At 38.0% G+C, this 18,367-nt stretch overlaps 1 protein-coding gene across 2 annotated transcripts in view; it reads right to left on the reverse strand.

The window, feature by feature from the left end:
• The window catches only part of RABEP1 (rabaptin, RAB GTPase binding effector protein 1), a 103,485-nt gene that overhangs the window by 6,213 nt on the left and 78,905 nt on the right, over positions 1 to 18,367 (reverse strand). For both annotated transcript variants that reach the window (XM_082370606.1, XM_082370605.1), the window contains 6 exons: positions 17,508 to 17,612; positions 15,586 to 15,702; positions 10,117 to 10,215; positions 6,384 to 6,524; positions 1,360 to 1,549; positions 676 to 731 (listed from right to left, as the gene is read on the reverse strand). In XM_082370606.1, the coding sequence (XP_082226732.1) occupies positions 676 to 731; positions 1,360 to 1,549; positions 6,384 to 6,524; positions 10,117 to 10,215; positions 15,586 to 15,702; positions 17,508 to 17,612 (708 nt within the window). The remainder of the gene's footprint in view (positions 1 to 675; positions 732 to 1,359; positions 1,550 to 6,383; positions 6,525 to 10,116; positions 10,216 to 15,585; positions 15,703 to 17,507; positions 17,613 to 18,367) is intronic.

Raw genomic sequence — 18,367 nt, forward strand, 5'->3', positions numbered from 1 at the left:
CAGCTTAGAAGGAAAGAAAGCAAAGCCATGAAGAAGTTGCTAGAACCAACAGAAAAGGAAAATTTTAAGGAACTGAAGGTCTGAATGAGGTACTCAGACAGATGAACCTATGGGATTAAGGGCTGGAAAGATGGTAGACAGGGGTCAGGGGCATGAGCCTGGAGTGAGATGTCAGAAGTGGGGCAAGGTGCAGGCAGGAGTGTGGCAAGGCAGGGCAGCACAGAAGCAAAGGTCACTGAGTCAATGAATAACGAGGCCAGTAAGCTGAATGGGGTCATCTACCAAAAGGTGTTCATGGTGTCTAACAGAAGGAGACTCTAAGCCAGCTAGAAAACATCACCTCCTGTTTGTAAAAGATTTTGTACTTATTTCCACTGTAGCTTTAAGTATCTATCATGTCAAGGCCACACCTTGCCTGTCCTCCCACCACAGTGGAAGCTCCAGGCTAAGTCACATCTTAGTCTTCCCTGTATCTCCTCCAGTCAACACAGAGCAGGCTCTCATTAAATGGTCTCTACCACCATCACGCCCGTATTCCACTGTATTTTTCCCAGGAGTTGCTTGAAGGCAGGGACTATGTCCTAACTATATTTTATTCCTTGAGTCCAGCACAGTAGGATTCAATAAATAAATACTGGCTGCTGACAGAATCAATTTGAAACTCATGAAACTCACCTGTCCTTTTTCTACTTTTATTCTTTCTAATTCAGCTTTTAGGCTAGAAATGGAAGCTAGGAGGAAAAAAGGAGGAGACATGTTAGCATTTATTCATTATTTTGCATTTAAGTCTTTTCTTAAAACACCCCTTTCCCCCATAAGCTCAATCTCATGCAATGAAAGTCAAATGTTGTACTGAACAGTGGGCAGAATGGGGGTGCGGGACCAACACCCCTTTCTCAAAATTATCCCCAACCAATCAGCATCATAATCAAGCTCAGGAAAAGTGAAAGTCCACATGAGAACACCATGTCATAAACTGTCTCTGCATCAAATACCTACACCTAACTCGGGGGGCTGTGGGGGGAGCTAATCCCAGCAGGAGTCTGTTAACACTTCTGAGTTCTGCAAGGAAATGCCATCCATCTACTCATATTCCCCAGCGTCTGGGTTCAAGTCCTGAATTTCCTATCTATTAGTAATTGCCAGAGAGGCCACCAGAGCTCCTAAAAAGATGAGTTTTTTGGTTTTTTTTTTTTTAACTCCTAATCACTGGATATATCAACATCCGGAAAAAGGGACTGAGTCCTTACTTAGTTCTTTCCTATACTTTTTTGTTTTCTACATTCTAAGACTGTTATAACCAGAGAAAAAGTTTTATTTAGTGCCTTCAATTCTAAACTACATCACTTTTATCTTCACCTATTTCTTCCTTGCAGTTTTCTATTTCTAGCTGCAGAGTTTCTTCGAGGTTTTCTTTTAAACATTGTTCTGCTTGAATCTGCTCTTTCAGGAAAAGTATTTCAGCCTTCAGCTTTTCTTCCATGTGATCGGCTGCTGTCCGCACATTAATGATGTTCTCACGGTATTTTAATACCAACTCCCGGAGCGCCTAGATTCAAGAAACAAATGGATATTGGGTTTATAAGGGTGAAAGAAAATAAACAAAAAAAGCTAAAGATTTTTTGCAACCAGAATTTCAGATGTTGTTTTAGACGGTTCAAAATTTAGGACTTTGAACTCCAACCCACTCTTGGCTTCGAGGGGCAGGTGTTATGCCATGTTATTATTCAGTATGTTAAAGAAATAACAACATTACTAACCAAAAAATGTGTATTGTGAACTACATATTTTTCCCTCAAAACTGTTTCATAAATGGAAAAATTAAAATTTGAAGTGACTTACAATGTGGGATTCACTATGAATAGCTTAGACACTTCCACTATTACCTGCTTAAATTTGAAGGGAGTTAGTGAATGAGGACCAAAAAGACTGAAACTCAGAAGCAAGTATGAACTCCAAGAGGACAGAATGTACTTACTTATTCATTTATTCATTCAAACAAACACTTGTTGAACACCTACCACAAAAGCAAAGTACTGTTAGGCCAGAGGCAGGTATGGCAAAGAGAGGCTTTCTAAGGTGATCAGCTGTTTTCCTGTAATAAATTCAGTTTAAATCTTAGTTTATTTTTTCCCTAAATTGTAGTTGTCTTCTTTTAAAAATCCTCCTCCACCACCCCCAAAAAAATCCTCCCAATTATATCCTAAAGCAACTCTAAAGTAAAAACTGGGATTCTTAGATAACTACCAAATGTATGTATAAATTAAAGAACAGCAGGAAAAAAAAAAAAAAGGCAGTTTTTCTTGAAAAACTGTATCAAGAAAAATTTCGTTAAGATTTATTACAGAATCAAGATTTATAAGCTAGACTGGTTATAACCTTCAAGGATTCTTGGAATTTTTTTTAAATCTAGGTACAAAAAGTCCTTATAGAACATGGAAGAGAAGAACCTTTCCTGCCAAGTGAAAAGTTTAACAGAGGTGGGAAGTGGTATGCTGACAGCAAAAATAGACAGGTCCCCAACACTTTCTCCTTGATGAGATCAGTCACCAGTTCAGAAAGGAGAGAGAGCTCTCCAGGGTGTCAGTAACCTGAGCTGAGACCACAAGCTGGGGGAGGGCAGGGAAAGGAGAGGGAGAGCAAGGAGCTAATGGCAGGGTAGGCAACGGAGCCTGTGTAAATGAGCAAATAAAAACAAAAACTAAGAGTCATGTTAAAATCTATATGGGAAAAAAGAACGAGGTCCAAACAGTAGGGGTTGAATCTGCAGGGTAGGATTAGGAAAAACTGTTACTTACAAAACTATAAATCTCTGTAATGTCTGACTTTTAAAAATTTAACAATTATAAATTTCTTTAAAAAAAAAAAAAACAGAAGGATCTTACAGGAAATATTTTTTCTATTTCATTTTGAGAGTTGCTCTATGAAATCTCATCTTTGCCTATACTGTTTGTAGTGTTTACTTGGGTTTAGCCTAAGATGATATTTTTCATGACGTTGAAAGGTTTTAAAATGTATGAGGGACTTCCCTGGTGGCGCACTGGTTAAGAATCCGCCTGCCAATGCAGGGGACACAGGTTCGAGCCCTGGTCCGGGAAGATCCCACATGCCGCGGAGCAACTAAGCCCGTGAGCCACAACTACTGAGCCTGAGAGCTCTAGACCCCGCAAGCCACAACTACTGAGCCCACGTGCCACAACTACTGAAGCCCATGTGCCTAGAGCCCGTGCTCCGCAACAAGAGAAGCCACCACAATAAGAAGACCACGCACCGCAACGAGGAGTAGCCCCCACTCGCCACAACTAGAGAAAGCCCACGCACAGCAACAAAGGCCCAACGTGGCCAAAGATAAATAAATTTATAAAACTAAAAAAATAAAACATATGAATATAAAGTCTGGAAAAAGTTAAGGAGATACTTATGAATGTCTCAGGAAACTTCTGGTTTTGCAGCCCTGATTCTCCCAACTACAAAAGAATGGAAGTGAGCAAATGCCATAAAAATTATCGGTAGACAGAAGGAGGCTGAGTGTGCTGTGCCCTAAGTGCTATATAGAAAAACAAATATCACAAGGAGCCAGCATGGTGACCCCCTTCAAATATTTAATTTCTGGTGCACTCTCAATCTGGTCCTGCAAGAATAATACAGACCTTCGATTTGGCAAAGGATTCTTAGATATGACACTGAAAGCATGAGCAACAGAAGAAAAAAATAAACTGGACTTTATCAAAATTAAAAACTTTTGTGCTTCAAAGGACACCATCAAGAAAATGAAAAAGACGATCCACAGAATGGGAGAAAATATCTGTAAATCATCTACTTGATAAGGGACTTGTATCTAGAATATATAAAGAACTCTTATAACTCAAAGAAATAAAAAGCAAATAACCCAATTTAAGAGTAAGCAAAGGATCTGAATAGACATTTCTCCAAGGAAGATATAAAAATGGCCAATAAACACATGAAAAGATGCTCAATATCATTAACCATTAGGGAAATGCAAATCAAAACTACCGTAAGATACCATTTCACACCCACCAGGATGGCTATAATCACAATGTGAGATAACGATGAGTGTTAGTGAGGATGTGGAGAGATCCTCAAAGGATAAAACAGGGCTCTCATACGACCCAGCAAGTCCACTCCTAAGTTTCTACCCAAGAGAAATGAAAACGTATGTCCACACCAAAACCTATACACGAATGTTTATAGCAACATTATTCATAGTCCAAAGTGGAAACAACCCAAATATCTATCAACAGACAAATGGATAAACAAAATATCCATATAGTGGAGTATTATTTGGTCATAAAAAGCAATGAAGTACTTATACATGGTATGACATGGATGAACATTGAAAACACTAAGATATGTGAAAGAAGCCAGACACAAAAGACCACAAATTGTATGATTCCATTCATAGGAAAGAAAGACAGGACAACCTATACACAGAAAGATTAGAAGTTGCTTAAGCCTTGGGGAGGAAGGGCTGAATAAAAGGTAAGGGGTTTCTCCTTGAGGTGATGAAAATACTGTGGTGAGGGCTACACATCTGAGAATATATTAAAAACCATTGAATTGTACACTTTAAATGGCTGAATTATTTGGTATGTGAATTATATCCCAATAAAGCCTGTATGTATGTATGTATTTGTTTGTTTGCTTGCCACGTCATGCGGCTTGCAGGGGTCTTAGTTCCCTGACCAGGGATTGAACCTGAGCCCTCAGCAGTGAAAGTACAGAGTCCTAACCACTGGACTGCCAGGGAATCCTTTTTTTTTTCTTCATCTTTATTGGAGTATAATTGCTTTACAATGTTGTGTTAGTTTCTGCTGTACAACAAAGTGAATCAGCTCTATGTATATACATATATTCCCGTATCCCCACCTTCCTGAGCCTCCCTCCCACCCTCCCTATCCCACCCCTCTAGGTCGTCACAAAGCATGGAGCTGATCTCCTTATGCTTGCCACTAGCCATCCATTTCACATTTGGTAGTGTATGTATATCAGTGCTAATCTCTCACTTCGTCCCAGCTTCCCCTTCCCACCGTGTCCTCAAGTCCGTTCTCTACGTCTGTGTCTTTATTCCTGCCCTGCCACTAGGTTCATCAGTACCATTTTTTTGGATTCCATATATATGCGTTAGCATACAGTATTCGTTTTTCTCTTTCTGACTTACTTCACTCAAATTGAAGTATAGCTGATTTACAATACTGTGTTAATATATGCTGTACAGCAAAGTGACTCAGTTATACATACATAAACATACATTCTTTTCCATTATGGTTAATCTCAAGATACTGAATATAGTTCCCTGTGCTATACAGTAGATCCTTATTGTTTATCCATTCTATATGTAATAGTTTGCATCTACTAACCCCAAACTCCCAGTCCATCCCTCCGCCACCCTCCCTCCCCCTTGGCAACCACAATTCTGTTCCCTATGTCTGTGAGTCTGTTTCATAAATTTGTGTCATATTTAGATTCCATATATAAGTGATATCATATGGAATTTCTCTCTTTCTGACTTAACTTCACTGAGTATGATAATCTCTAGTTGCATCCATGTTGCTGCAAATGGCAGTATTTTGTTCTTTTTTATGGCTGAGTAGTATTCCATGGTATATTATGTACCACATCTTCTTTATCCATTCATCTTTTTTTTTTTTGGCTGCGTTGGGTCTTCGTTGCTGCACATGGGCTTTCTCTAGTTGTGGTGAGCAGGGGCTACTCCTCGTTACAGTGCATGGTCTTCTCACTGGGGTAGCTTCTCTTGTTGTGGAGCACAGGCTTTAGGCACGCGGGCTTCAGTAGTTGCAGCACACAGGCTCAGTAGTTGTGGCACGTGGGTCCTAGAGCGTGCGGGCTTCAGTAGTTGTGGCACGCAGGCTCTAGAGCACAGGCTCAGTAGTTGTGGCGCACGGGCTTAGGTGGTCCACGGCATGCAGGTTTTCCCAGACCAGGGATTGAACCCACATTCCCTGCATTGGCAGGTGGATTCTTAACCACTGCACCACCAGAGAAGCCCCCAATCATCTGCTGAAGGACATTTGGGTTGTTTCCATGTCTTGGCTATTGTGAATAGTGCTGCTATGAACATAGGGGTGCATGTATCTTTTTGAATTATAGTTTCGTCTGGATATATGCCCAGGAGCGGGACTGCTGGATCATAAGGCAACTCTATTTTTAGTTTTCTGAGGAACCTCCATATTGTTTTCCATAGTGGCTGCACCAACTTACATTCCCAACAACAGTGTAGGAGGGTTCCCTTTTCTCCACACCCTCTCCAGCATTTGTTGTTTGTAGACTTTTTAAAAAAGAATTTGTAGCCATTTCAGAAAATGTACTTGTTTACATTTTTGGTCTTATAGAAAATAAGTTACCTCTATAGCGTCTGGGAGAATGAAGTCTTCTGCTTGTTGTAATGACACATGCAAGCTATGCTTTCCCTGAAGACTGTCATTATCTTTCTGTAACCTCACCAGCTCTTCTGAAACCTGTTCCCGTGACTGCATCAGCACTGCCTAAAATAGAAACAGACACTAATCACGGCCAGAAAGGTAAATCCTATCTGCTGATAACTGCACCAGAGAAAAACAAAGGCCAAATGAAATAAGGGCTGAGGATGGATGGTACATGATAAAGCTCTGTAAGACTTAAAAAAAGCAGCTCAGAGATTTATTGATTTACAGCCCTTAAATATATTCAAGGGGACAGGAAATGAAGCAAGTATCTGAGCTTATTCTCCACTGTTTCTACCAACAGCTTAAAAGTAATGAATTTCTTCCCCCATATCCCTAGGACCAGCATCTCTAGCTCAATGGAAGAGGTGGACGTAATCAAGACTTATATCAAAAAAAGTGTGTACTCCAAGACAACTCCTATTTCCTCACAGCATGCGTTCCACAGGAGGCAGGGATAAACAAAAAGCAGTATCTTCACCTTTCATTAAATATACATACGTTCAAGCTCAGGATCACTGGGAATGGCCCAAGGACCCCAAATATTAGACGCCATCACGAGGCTTTATGCTTAGGAAATGCAGGACATTTGAGCAGCTCATTCTTAAAATGGAACACGTTCCTACTTCTTCCACTTGCTGATGTATACAACAATTTTAGGTATTTCATATTAATTTATATCAATATAAAAGTTAGTCCAGCTAATTTGAGTATAAGATAAAATTCTGCAAAAGTATTTCTGCTAATTTTTTACTACTAACCATTGAACATATACGTAAGTGTAGATTACTCCACATCCAACATTTGTTCAGCAGCTACTACTCTACACTAGGTGATTTGCTGCCCATGGAGAATACAGGGATAAAAGATAGACTTTGCCCTAGAGAAGCACATGGTACAGTGGAGGGAAAGATAAGTAAACCAAAAATTACCCAACCATACTACGAGTGCTGTAACAGACAATGGGTACAGCAGTGATAAAAGGACACAAGGTACCTAATTAGTGGAGAGGGTTCAAGAACATTTCCCACAAAAGGTGACTGCTGCATCCTGAAGGACAAATAGACTGCTGGTAGGCAGGCAAGGTCATGCATAAGTTTTGGTTAATTCTACTGGCTCTTATTTATTTCAGACCAGAATCAATTGTTGCTTTATGCTCACTTTCAACCCATTTACAACAAAATAATAGCATCCCACTACGTTTTGGATATAAAAGAAGGGAAAGAAGAATATGTTTATATTTGTTTATTTTTGTAAAGAGAAAAACAGAAGGATAAACCAAAAATAAATTTAAATGATCATGTACAGGAGTTGGTGGGAACAGGGTGAAAGGGACAGGGAATGGAAGTGAAACTTCTGAGTGTTTATATACTTTCATAGTTCTGACATATGAACCATGTTGCATGTTCAAAAAACAAAAAAGTCAATCAAAAAAGAAGAAAATCCAAAAATGTAATACATAGCTCCATTTGTTTCTGTTTGTATCAAATTGATAACACAACCACAGAGAGAAAAATCATTTCAAGTAATTTTTGAACACAGCACCCAGACTGTAAACCTTTACCTGGCATAACATTCTAAGGGTAAAAAGAACTACAGGTGTCTCTTGGTATCCGCAGAGGACTGGGTTCCAAGACACGCTCCCATACCAAAAACTGAGATGCTCAAGTCACTTCCAGTCAGCCCTCTGTATCCACAGATGTGGAAACCGTGGATATGGAGGGCCAACAAAGAAATGCTGAACTTCACTTAGTAAGTATGCTGTTGGTAGTCATTCTAAAACGACTGTGATCACCTTAACCAAGTGATCAAACTTAACATCACCAACAATGGAACTACCCATCATAACATGCCTCTTGTTATGAACTTTCCATTGCATCATTTCATCCATGTAGTATTCTTCCCAAAATGTCTAACTTGAACCATGTGAAAATAATCAGACAAATGCATTCTACAAGGCAAATGGTCTGGACTCTTCAAAAATGTTAATGTCATAAAAGCCAAAAACAAAATGTGGGTGGCTGTTCTAGATTAAAGGAGACTAAAGTGACATGACAACAAAATACAATATGTGATCCTTGACTAGTTCCTTGATCAAAAAGTAAAACCACCACTAAAAAAACAATCAAGGACTTTTAGGGACAATGGTTACATTTTAAGCATATAATAACAGTATTGTGATTATGCAGAAAAACTTCTTTGTTCTTAGGAGATACATACTGAAATATTTAGGAGTGTCATGATGTCTACAACTTATTTGCAAATGGTTCAGAAAAAGAAACAAATACATATGTAATATAATATACATATATATGAAAGAGAGAGACTGAGAAACAACTGCAAGCAGTAAAAATGTGGCAAAATATTAACTGGTAAACCTAAGTGAAGATTTTATGAATGTTCACTCCATAAACAACTCTAAGTTTGAAATTTTTCAAATAAATAGTTCAGGGGAAATATTAAGATCCCAACCACTACCATAGCTACCCTTCTTTGAAGGGGCATAAGAAATTGAGTTTATCTTTCTCAGTGTAATAACATTTAAAGGTAATTTCAAGAAAATGGTAAGATGTTAAAGTTCACAAGACCTCAACCTTAATTTCAACAATTCTTCAATGTCACCTGCAATATATTCATTTTAAGTGGAATCAACTTGAAAAATGTTTGCAAAAGCAGATGAGTTTTAAAAGATGAGAAGGAAAAGATGAGAGGGGACAGGGGAGTGTAAGGAGGCTAAACACTATGAAACTTTGTCAGCATTTAACAGTGTCCTTGAGATCAACAATGATTATTTCATATTCTCTAAATAATGAAAAGATATGAAACTCTCTGGTCATTGATTAGAGTGAGATGTTTCTCAACAGACCAGGGCTAGTATTTAGGGATCAGCTCAAAGGCCATTCAGATACTGACCCAATGCCAATCAAAAACAAACCATTACCATACAACTTGGAGTTTGTTTGTTTTTCTGTCAACCCTGGAAGAGCTGGACAAGAGGCAACTCTATAGGATCACCCCAGCAGGACCAACTCTGCTATAGTTTACGAAGGGCCATCAGATGCAGGGTTCCAACTGTGAGAAAAAGGAAGAGCAAGGCAAGTGGAGCCTGACTGGTGAGGAAGAGGCCCAAAGCTGGAGAACAATTCTGCAGACGTTCAAGGCAACTCTTTAAGAAGCTCTCTGTTCCAATTCCTCTCAAAATTGACAGCCTTCTGGAAGTTTTCCAGCGCCACAGCAGTTATGGTGCATGTTTTATCGTAAATCCTATGAAATTACTGAGGTTGTTTTAAATAAATTAGCTGTCCAGGAAAAGTACAGTGACTGCTCAAAAGCTGTACCTCCTAGGGCTTTGAGAGATTTCAACTTTTAGCTTGTATTTAGAACTAAAAATTAAATGCTGGTCCACAGTTTATTTTGTTTAGGTTTCTCAAATCGAAGAAAAATAAATTAAGTTAAAGGTGATAATTTTTTTGGTCAAGAGGTAGGTTCAGAAAAAGAATAATGTCTTTACATAATCTTGTCCATTACTAACGTTCTATAGGCTCTGGAGAACATAATAGTAACCACTTTGGCCAGGAAGATAAAGTCACATCAAAGATTATTTCAAGATAGAATATATTTAACATAGTTAATGTTTATTTAAATGTTAACTTACCATCTGTTCCTGAACATCCCTCTTTGCCTGGGAAAACCCCTGTTGTAACTCTTCAAGTAAGATCTCAGATGCTTGGGCTCTTAGGACAAGTGCAGAGATCTTGAAAGAAAAAAAAAATTCATACACAGAAAATTTAGTTAGGAATCTGGTTATTCTGAAACTAACTCTTCCATCTCCTGCTTATTTGATGTCCGGAACTGATTTTTTTATTAGTTCATCAAACCCCACTCATCCATCATTCAACAGATATGTGTGCATCTACTGTGTACAAAGCCTCAGCCTTTCAGATGACATAAGGCAGTACCAAAAGTCCCCAGGGGTCATACGCTGCCATACATGAACAACAGCATTATATGGGCCTCTAGACACAGATATTAATCCATGTGACCCAGTTATAAATATTATTCTTAAAGGAGCTTATTAAAAATCAATAAAAATTTTGAAACTCTGTCCACGAAAACAGTTTAAAGGATAAACGAATCTTCTCTGAACTAGCTGCAGTATTCTAAGGTGGTTTACTTAAGAGCAAAAGACACATGATAAACTCCCTTGAATTAGTTTTAGTGTTCCTGATGAGGGGTTTATGTGAAAGTTGATGACTCATACATAAGAGTTATAAAATAAATCAAAATAAATTTGTTTAGACATTTAAAAAATGATTATTGTCAGAATTTTGTTTCCAGTAGTGGCAGAATAGGTAATGTGAACCAACCTTCCTGCTAATTAAGAAAACCAGACAAAAATATGAAAGACACCTACATGAAGGCATGGGAGAACAAGGCAAAAAAGAATCACAGAGCCAAGGACCAGAATGAAGACACATGGAGAACTGGGTGCAGCATCTGGAACAGCTCTTCTCCAGAAGCACGTGCCAACTCCAAAAGAAACAGATGCAGCACTGAGAAGCTGAGCAGAGCATCTGAAAGCCCCAGCACAGGGTGGCAAAAGTTAAGAGTCCAAGACCCAATACACAAAGGGATCCATGGTAAACACCCTGCACTGTGGATTGGGTCTCCAAAGGGACACACCCTACAGTAAGGGAATAATTTAAAATAATCCAACCTTCAAAACTTCATATAATCTCAATTCCCATAAATGAATAAAGGTGATCCAGGATTGTTAGTACAACTAGTTGCCTGCCTCTCATAAGAAAAATGGCTTTATTTCAACAATTTTCACATATAATGTCTAGTACTCAAGTTAAGAATGCACAAGGAAAGACTATGATAGGGACTTCCCTGGTGGCGCAGTGTTTAAGAATCCGCCTGCCAATGCAGGGGACACAGGTTTGAGCCCTGGTCCGGGAAGATCCCACATGCCGCGAAGCAACTAAGCCCGTGTGCCACAATTACTGAGCGTGCGCTCTAGAGCCTGCAAGCCACAACTACTGAAGCCCGTGCTCCGCAACAAGAAGCCACCGCAATGAGAAGCCTGCGCACCACAACGAAGAGTAGCCCCCACCTGCCGCAACTAGAGAAAGCCCGCGCCCAGCAACGAAGACCCAACACAGCCAAAAATTAATTAATAAAAATAAATAAAAGACTATGATAAAAAACAAAACAGATAACAAAAACAGATCTACAATGAATCCAGATATGTTATTAGAAACAGACTTTAAAATAACTGTATTTGATCTGTTCAGAAATTTAGAACCACCAGAGAAATGGAAACGATGAAAAATAACCAAATGGAAATAAACTAAAAAAATCAATTATCCAAATTAAAAATACAATGGATGAGTTTAATAGATTAGACCTATTTGAAGAGAAAATCAGTGATATGAAGATAATAAACAAAGACAAAAATGATGGGAAATACGGAAGAGAGATTAAAGAAGCCATGTAGATGCAATGCGAACATCTAACATATACAAATATTTGAAGAAGTAACAGCCAATGGAAATAGCTGGTAGAGCTAAAAATATACCTGTGCAAAAACTCAAAAATTCCGTGATTTCACTACTATGTATACTCAAGAGAAATAAGTCCACATGTCCACTAAAAGACATGTACAAGAAAGTTAAAAAATGTATTCATTCACAATAGCCAAAAACCAGAAACAATCCAAATATCTCTCAACTGTAGAATGGATAAATAAATTATGGTATACTCATGTTATAGAATATACATAGCATTAAAATCTAACTACTGAGACACAGAACAATATGGATAAGTCTCACAGACATAATGACCCAACAGACCAGATGCAAAAGGCTACATACTATATGATTCCATTTATATGAAGTCCAACAACAAGCAATTCTAAAACATAGCGTTAAAAGTTAGAATACTGGCTACCTCTAAGAATAGGCAGGTGGGGTATTTACTTATTAGTAAAGAACATGAGTGTATTAGAAATGTTCAGGATCTTGATGCAGATGATGATTTATTACCCTAGTAAAATTTTTCACACGTTAAAATTCACCAAATTGTACACTTGAGATTTATGCACTTTATGTTCATCTCAATAAAAACAAATTTTTAAAGAGACATATGGCTGAGAATATTCCAATCACGATGTAAGACATTAACTCAGAGATCCAAGAAACCCTGTGAACTCCAAACAGCAGAAATATGAAGAAAAACACACCTAGGTATATAGCACAGTAAAACTGTTAATAACAAAAGCCAAAACGAACATCTTCACAACAGCCACGGAAAAAATAATATTTCACCTTCAAAGGAACAACAATAAGACTTACAGCTGACTTCTCATCAGAAACATGGAAGGCAGAAGCAATGGAATAAGAACTTCAAAGTGCTGAAAGAAAATATCATAAATACTCAGAATTCTATACCTGACCACAGAGTATCCTTCTTGAATGAAGGTGGAAAGAAAAAGATATGTCTAATAAACAAAAATATGAGAGAACAGAGACTTTTGGCACTGTCCAAGATGGATTAAGCCCACCAAGGCCATTCTCTCCCCTTATTACAACTAAAAACCCTGGAAAAAATACAAAAAGCAACTACCTGAGGACTCTAAAAAATAAGCAAAAGCAGACAGTTTAGGGAGGGAAATCAAAACGGGAAGAAACAATTCATACTGCAGTTTACTGCTTATTTGGGTTTTTTTTCCTATTTTCTGCCAGCATGAATCTGAGAGCTGCCCCAGTTGTGAAGCCACAACAGATGCAGCAGCACAGGACAAACAACTGTTTTTCTGATCACAGGGCCAGGACAGGGTCCCCATGAGCTGACGAGTAGAGTGGTACTGAGAGAAGAGAGCTAGGAAAAGGATCCCCTAATTCTGTGCATGAACCAGAACAAGTCTCACACTCACCCGTGAGCTATATGCATACATGGACACATCCAAAGGAGCACTGCAAAGGCTTTTAAAAACGAACTGACATTAGAACTACCTACTACAGAAGGCAAGACAGAACTTATGAACTGAACCTAATCAGGTTAACAGAACTGAGAGTCTCACAGTAAAATATTCATAATCTCCAAGATCAATCTAAAAGTATTTGACATAAAAAGAATCAGGAAAATGTGGCCAATTCTCAAGAGGAAAGAAAATCAACACATGCCAACCCCATGATGACCCAGGTTGGACTTATCAAAGACTTTAAAGTAGCTATTGTAACTACGCTGCCTGGTGTAAAGGTAAATACTGTTGAAACGAATGAAAACATAGTTCTCAGCAGAGAAAAACTTTTATAGTTTTTAGAAACTATACGTTTCTAAACTTTAAAGTTTATAACTTTAAAGTTTCTAACTTTATGTTTCATTTAAAGAAACAAATGAAAAATTTACTATAAATTACAGCACAGAATCTGGCACAAAAATAGGCAAATAGACTAATCAAATAAAACAGAGTCCTCAAACTGACCCACACATGTACATTCACTTGATAGTTAACAAAGATGATCTTGCAGAGCAGTGAGAAAAAGGTGATCTTTTCACTAAATGGTAAAGGAACTGACTCTCCATATGAAAAAATAAAATAAAAATTTACCCATATCTACAGCTTATACATAAAAGTCAGTTCTAGATGGGTTTTAGATACAAATGTGAGTGGCTATAAACAATGAAGCTTTTACAAAATACATGAAAATATCTTCATATAACCCCAGGGTAAGAAAATATTCTTTTAAAAACCAGGATAAAAATCACTCATCATAAAGAAAAGATCAATAAATTTGACTACATTAAAATTAAGAACTTCTGTTCATCAAAAGACACCATTAAAATAATGAAAATCTAAGGTACTGAGTAGAAGACATTTGGGCCACATCACCAAAAGGCTCTAATAAGATTATATAAAGAACTCCTATCAGAAAAATAAGTGGAAAAAAAAAAAAAGACAATCCAATAAAAAATCAAGCATAAGACTTGAGAAGTAATTTCAAACACACACACACACACACACCCCACACAATGATATCCCAATGGCTAACAGACATGGAAAATGCTAAATAACCTCAATGGCCATACGAGAAACGCAAACTAAGCCACCATGAAATACCATTACACACCCACCAAAATGGCTATAATTAAAATAACACAAAATGAAGTCTGTCAAGACTGCAGACCCACAGGAATTCTTCTCATACATTGCTGGGGAAAGTATAAATTCATACAACCACTTTCTGGCACTATTATCTCCAAAAGTTGACATACATTTTGAACATTTTGACCCAGGCATTCCACTCCTAAGCACATACCCAGCAGCAACATGTGCAACAAGCCCTATACAGAAATTTCAAAGTAGAATTATTCATAATATCCCACAACTGGAAACAACCCAAATGCTCATAACATTAAGACAGATAAATTATAATATATCCATACAATGGTATGAGTATACAACAATGAAAATAACAACTACCACACACATTTGTGAGTAGGAGCCTCACAATGTTGAATGGAGGAAGACAAACACAATGAATGATTGTGTCATTCATTGAATATGGACTATATGATTCATTTGTTAAAATAAGAAAGCAGACAAAGCTAATCTAATGGTGTTAGACGTTAGCACTGTAGTTACCTCTAGGGAGGAAGTAGTAAGTGGAGGGGGAAAGTGAGGGCTTCTGGGGTACTAGCTAATTTTCTATTACTCGATCTTGGTGGGTACACAGATATTAGTTCAGATATGTTTGGTATATCTGTATACGGTCACGTTTTTTCCCATGCATGGTATTTTTCAAAAAGTCAAAAAGAAGATAACTAGCATCTTTCTTGTCAGCAGGTTTCTTGTGCAGCAGAAAAACCTAATAAAAATCAAAGGGGAAAAGAGAACCAGAGCCTCCTGATATTTACTAACCAGTTATTTCAAAAGTTACTTTCCTTAAATCTGTAAAACAGACACCAGAGAAAGATCAGTTTGAGATATTCTTATCTGAGGGAAAATAGAACTGCCAGATCTTCAGGGCAAGAAAGAAACCTTACTAGGTTTTCAGAAGGCTTTTATTTAAACAACTCAGTCATCTCCCAGGGGCCACATTCTAAAACCCTCACTTACCTGGTGACTTGAATCTTCAGTGCTCTGCTTTATGAAGTCTTCCAGCTCCTGTTTATCTCTCATTGTCTTCTCTAACTGGTCATTTGCTTGCCTTAGCATCACCTGTAGCTTTTTCACCTATGCAATTTTAAACGTCAATTAGAAGGAAGTACCAGAACTTTCATAAATTAAAAAAAAAATCCCTACCTCCAGAAAATTTTTTTAAACCTAATCTTCTTTCCTGAGAAACAAATTTGTCAATTTGGGAAAAAACTGAGATGAATTACCTCATTCGACAACTATACTGTGCTTTACAGTTAACAAAACATTTTTCATATCCATTACCTCATTTGAAAATATCTGCTTTTCCTCCTGGGTCTTCTAGGCTAGGCACTGGCCTCCCTGACTCTATCTTCTGCTGCCAATCTACAATCCACTCTAACACAATAAATATTTCTAAAATGAAAGTCAAATCATATTATTTCCCTACTTAAAATCCTTAAATGCCTCCCAAAGTCTTCAGGGTAAAATTTAAATCCCTTTAGTCATCACACCCCTCCCTCAATGATCTCATCATGGCCTTCCCTTTGTAGCTTCCTCTCTCACTATTTTCCCCCCACTCTCTCTCCACTCTCTCTCTCTCTCTCTCACACACACACACCACCCCCCTTATGCCCAGCCACATAAACTATTCATACTTCCTAGAACACACAATTTTCCTTCATAACTGTTCCTTTGTACACATTTCCTCTCCTTGAACACCCTTTCTCCACTTCTTTTCCTAATTAATTTTTACTCTAGCTCTAAAACAAACTTAGCTGAACTGTTACCTTCCCTAGTTAACAGCCCATAGTTAACTTAGATGCCTCTGCTCATCCTCTAGTTCTACTTGTACACGTACAGGAACAAACCATATTGAACTGATGGCTTGGATTGAACACTGAAAGCTCCCTATGGGCAGTACGGTGTTCTATCTGTATCTGAATACTCAGAACCCAGCAAAGTACCTGCACAGATGAAGCAAGAGTAAAATGTCTATTGACACGACTATGGAATCCAAGATACCCCATTCCTATACCACACTATCAGAGGCCAACTATTGATATAGTAGCTTCACAAATAGCGTTAGAAATTTACCTCTAAGCCATCTTAAAAAAAAAAAAAAAAGCATATATGGAGAGAATTAATGCCAAAGGCATTTGAAAATATTAAACCATCATTCTAACCTGCTTAAGTTTATTTTGAAGACTACGGTAACACTCTCCATAACAACCAAAGAACAATTTGGAAATATAAGAAAAAAAGTTATTTTTTCCTTACATATGCTTTCACAAGTTTACTCTCATGAAGTTCTACATCATTTCCTAAATGTTATCAGGGAACCCATTATTAGGCACTGTATTTGGAAAGGTACTTGTCAGTTTCAGCATACCTAATCTACCAAATCTTAATTTCTGTGACCCTGCAAACTAAACTTACTTCAACAAATTTATGACAAGAATTAGGCAATAAGCAATGAAGAGTACAAATACTGATTAATGTAATATTCAATTAAGTTTTATCCAATTAGAAGCAACAGTCAACCCAACCCCTTATCTCCCTAAATCACTGTATCATAAAGCACTTTCCGTGTGCATGCATTCCTGACAATAACATTTCTAGGCCTTGGGCAGAAGGAACAGGTTGGGAGAGGAGATATGCCAGCTGAGCTGACCTGTGTGGTATTGGGCAAGCTAATGAAGCAAAGACACACAAAAGCAAAAATTCTATAGTGTGCTCCCACTGGAAATGTAACTGACGTTGCATGTACCAGATTATTTCAGACTTAAGGAGATGAGTATACTTCATAAAGCAAACTGGGAGGGGTGAAGGGCAATTAATTCAGCACCGCCAGTGAGAACTACAACAGCTCACCAACTTCGCACACCCCAAAAGAAACTCACCTGGTCTCTTGTTTCAGCCTCTTGAATCTGAATTCCTTGTAACTGTTTTTCATAATTGGAACACATATCACAACGTCTACCAAGTTTATTTCCAGCATTATGTACCTGAAGGGCACCAAAATTACCTCTTATCAGGCAGAACAAAACAAGTCTACATCACATACTTGAGGAACACATGCAGTCTTACCTATGTTACTCGAAGTTGAAAATGGAGTAAACAACTTATTCAGGGACTTATGGCAAGAAGTTACAATAGAGAGCAGGATTCTAAAAAATCGTAAGTCCAATATAAGTATGACAGGAAAACAAGGGACACAACTTTATCATCAAGAGGCTAAGGGCCACAAAACACCACATTTGAGAGAAACACAAGGAAAGCAAAAGGTACCACACCGTGGCACTCACAATTTAAATCAATACTACCCAACAAGGGAGGGGATGGGGAAGGGTGGAGTGCAAATTAACCATTTCACCAGCTCCAAGCACAAAGGAGGTATGAAACAATTAAATAGCACCTTCTCAAACGTTTTGCATGAGACCAAGGAGAACAGTTTCTTTCAGGCTTAATAAGCTGTTCCACTTGCTAATCAACAGCTTCTTTAAAGAGAAGTAGCCCTGAGTAAAAGAAAGCACTGGAAGTCATAAAACCTGTATCCTAACCCAGGTTTGCTACTTAGTCGAAGGGGAAACTTGAGCAACTCATTTGACCTTTCTGAGCCAGTTTCCTCATCTATAAGTTGGAGAAACTCATGCCCTGATTGTCTCATTATTATCAAGAAGCTCAAAGAGAAGAGGTATGTGAAAAGGCTTTGTAATCTGTAAAGCACTATGCAAATACATATTTAAGTTTTTATCTCCTA

The sequence above is a fragment of the Balaenoptera borealis genome (assembly GCF_965194805.1).
Source record: "Balaenoptera borealis genome assembly, chromosome: 20".
In the NCBI taxonomy this organism is placed as follows: Eukaryota; Metazoa; Chordata; class Mammalia; order Artiodactyla; family Balaenopteridae; genus Balaenoptera; species Balaenoptera borealis.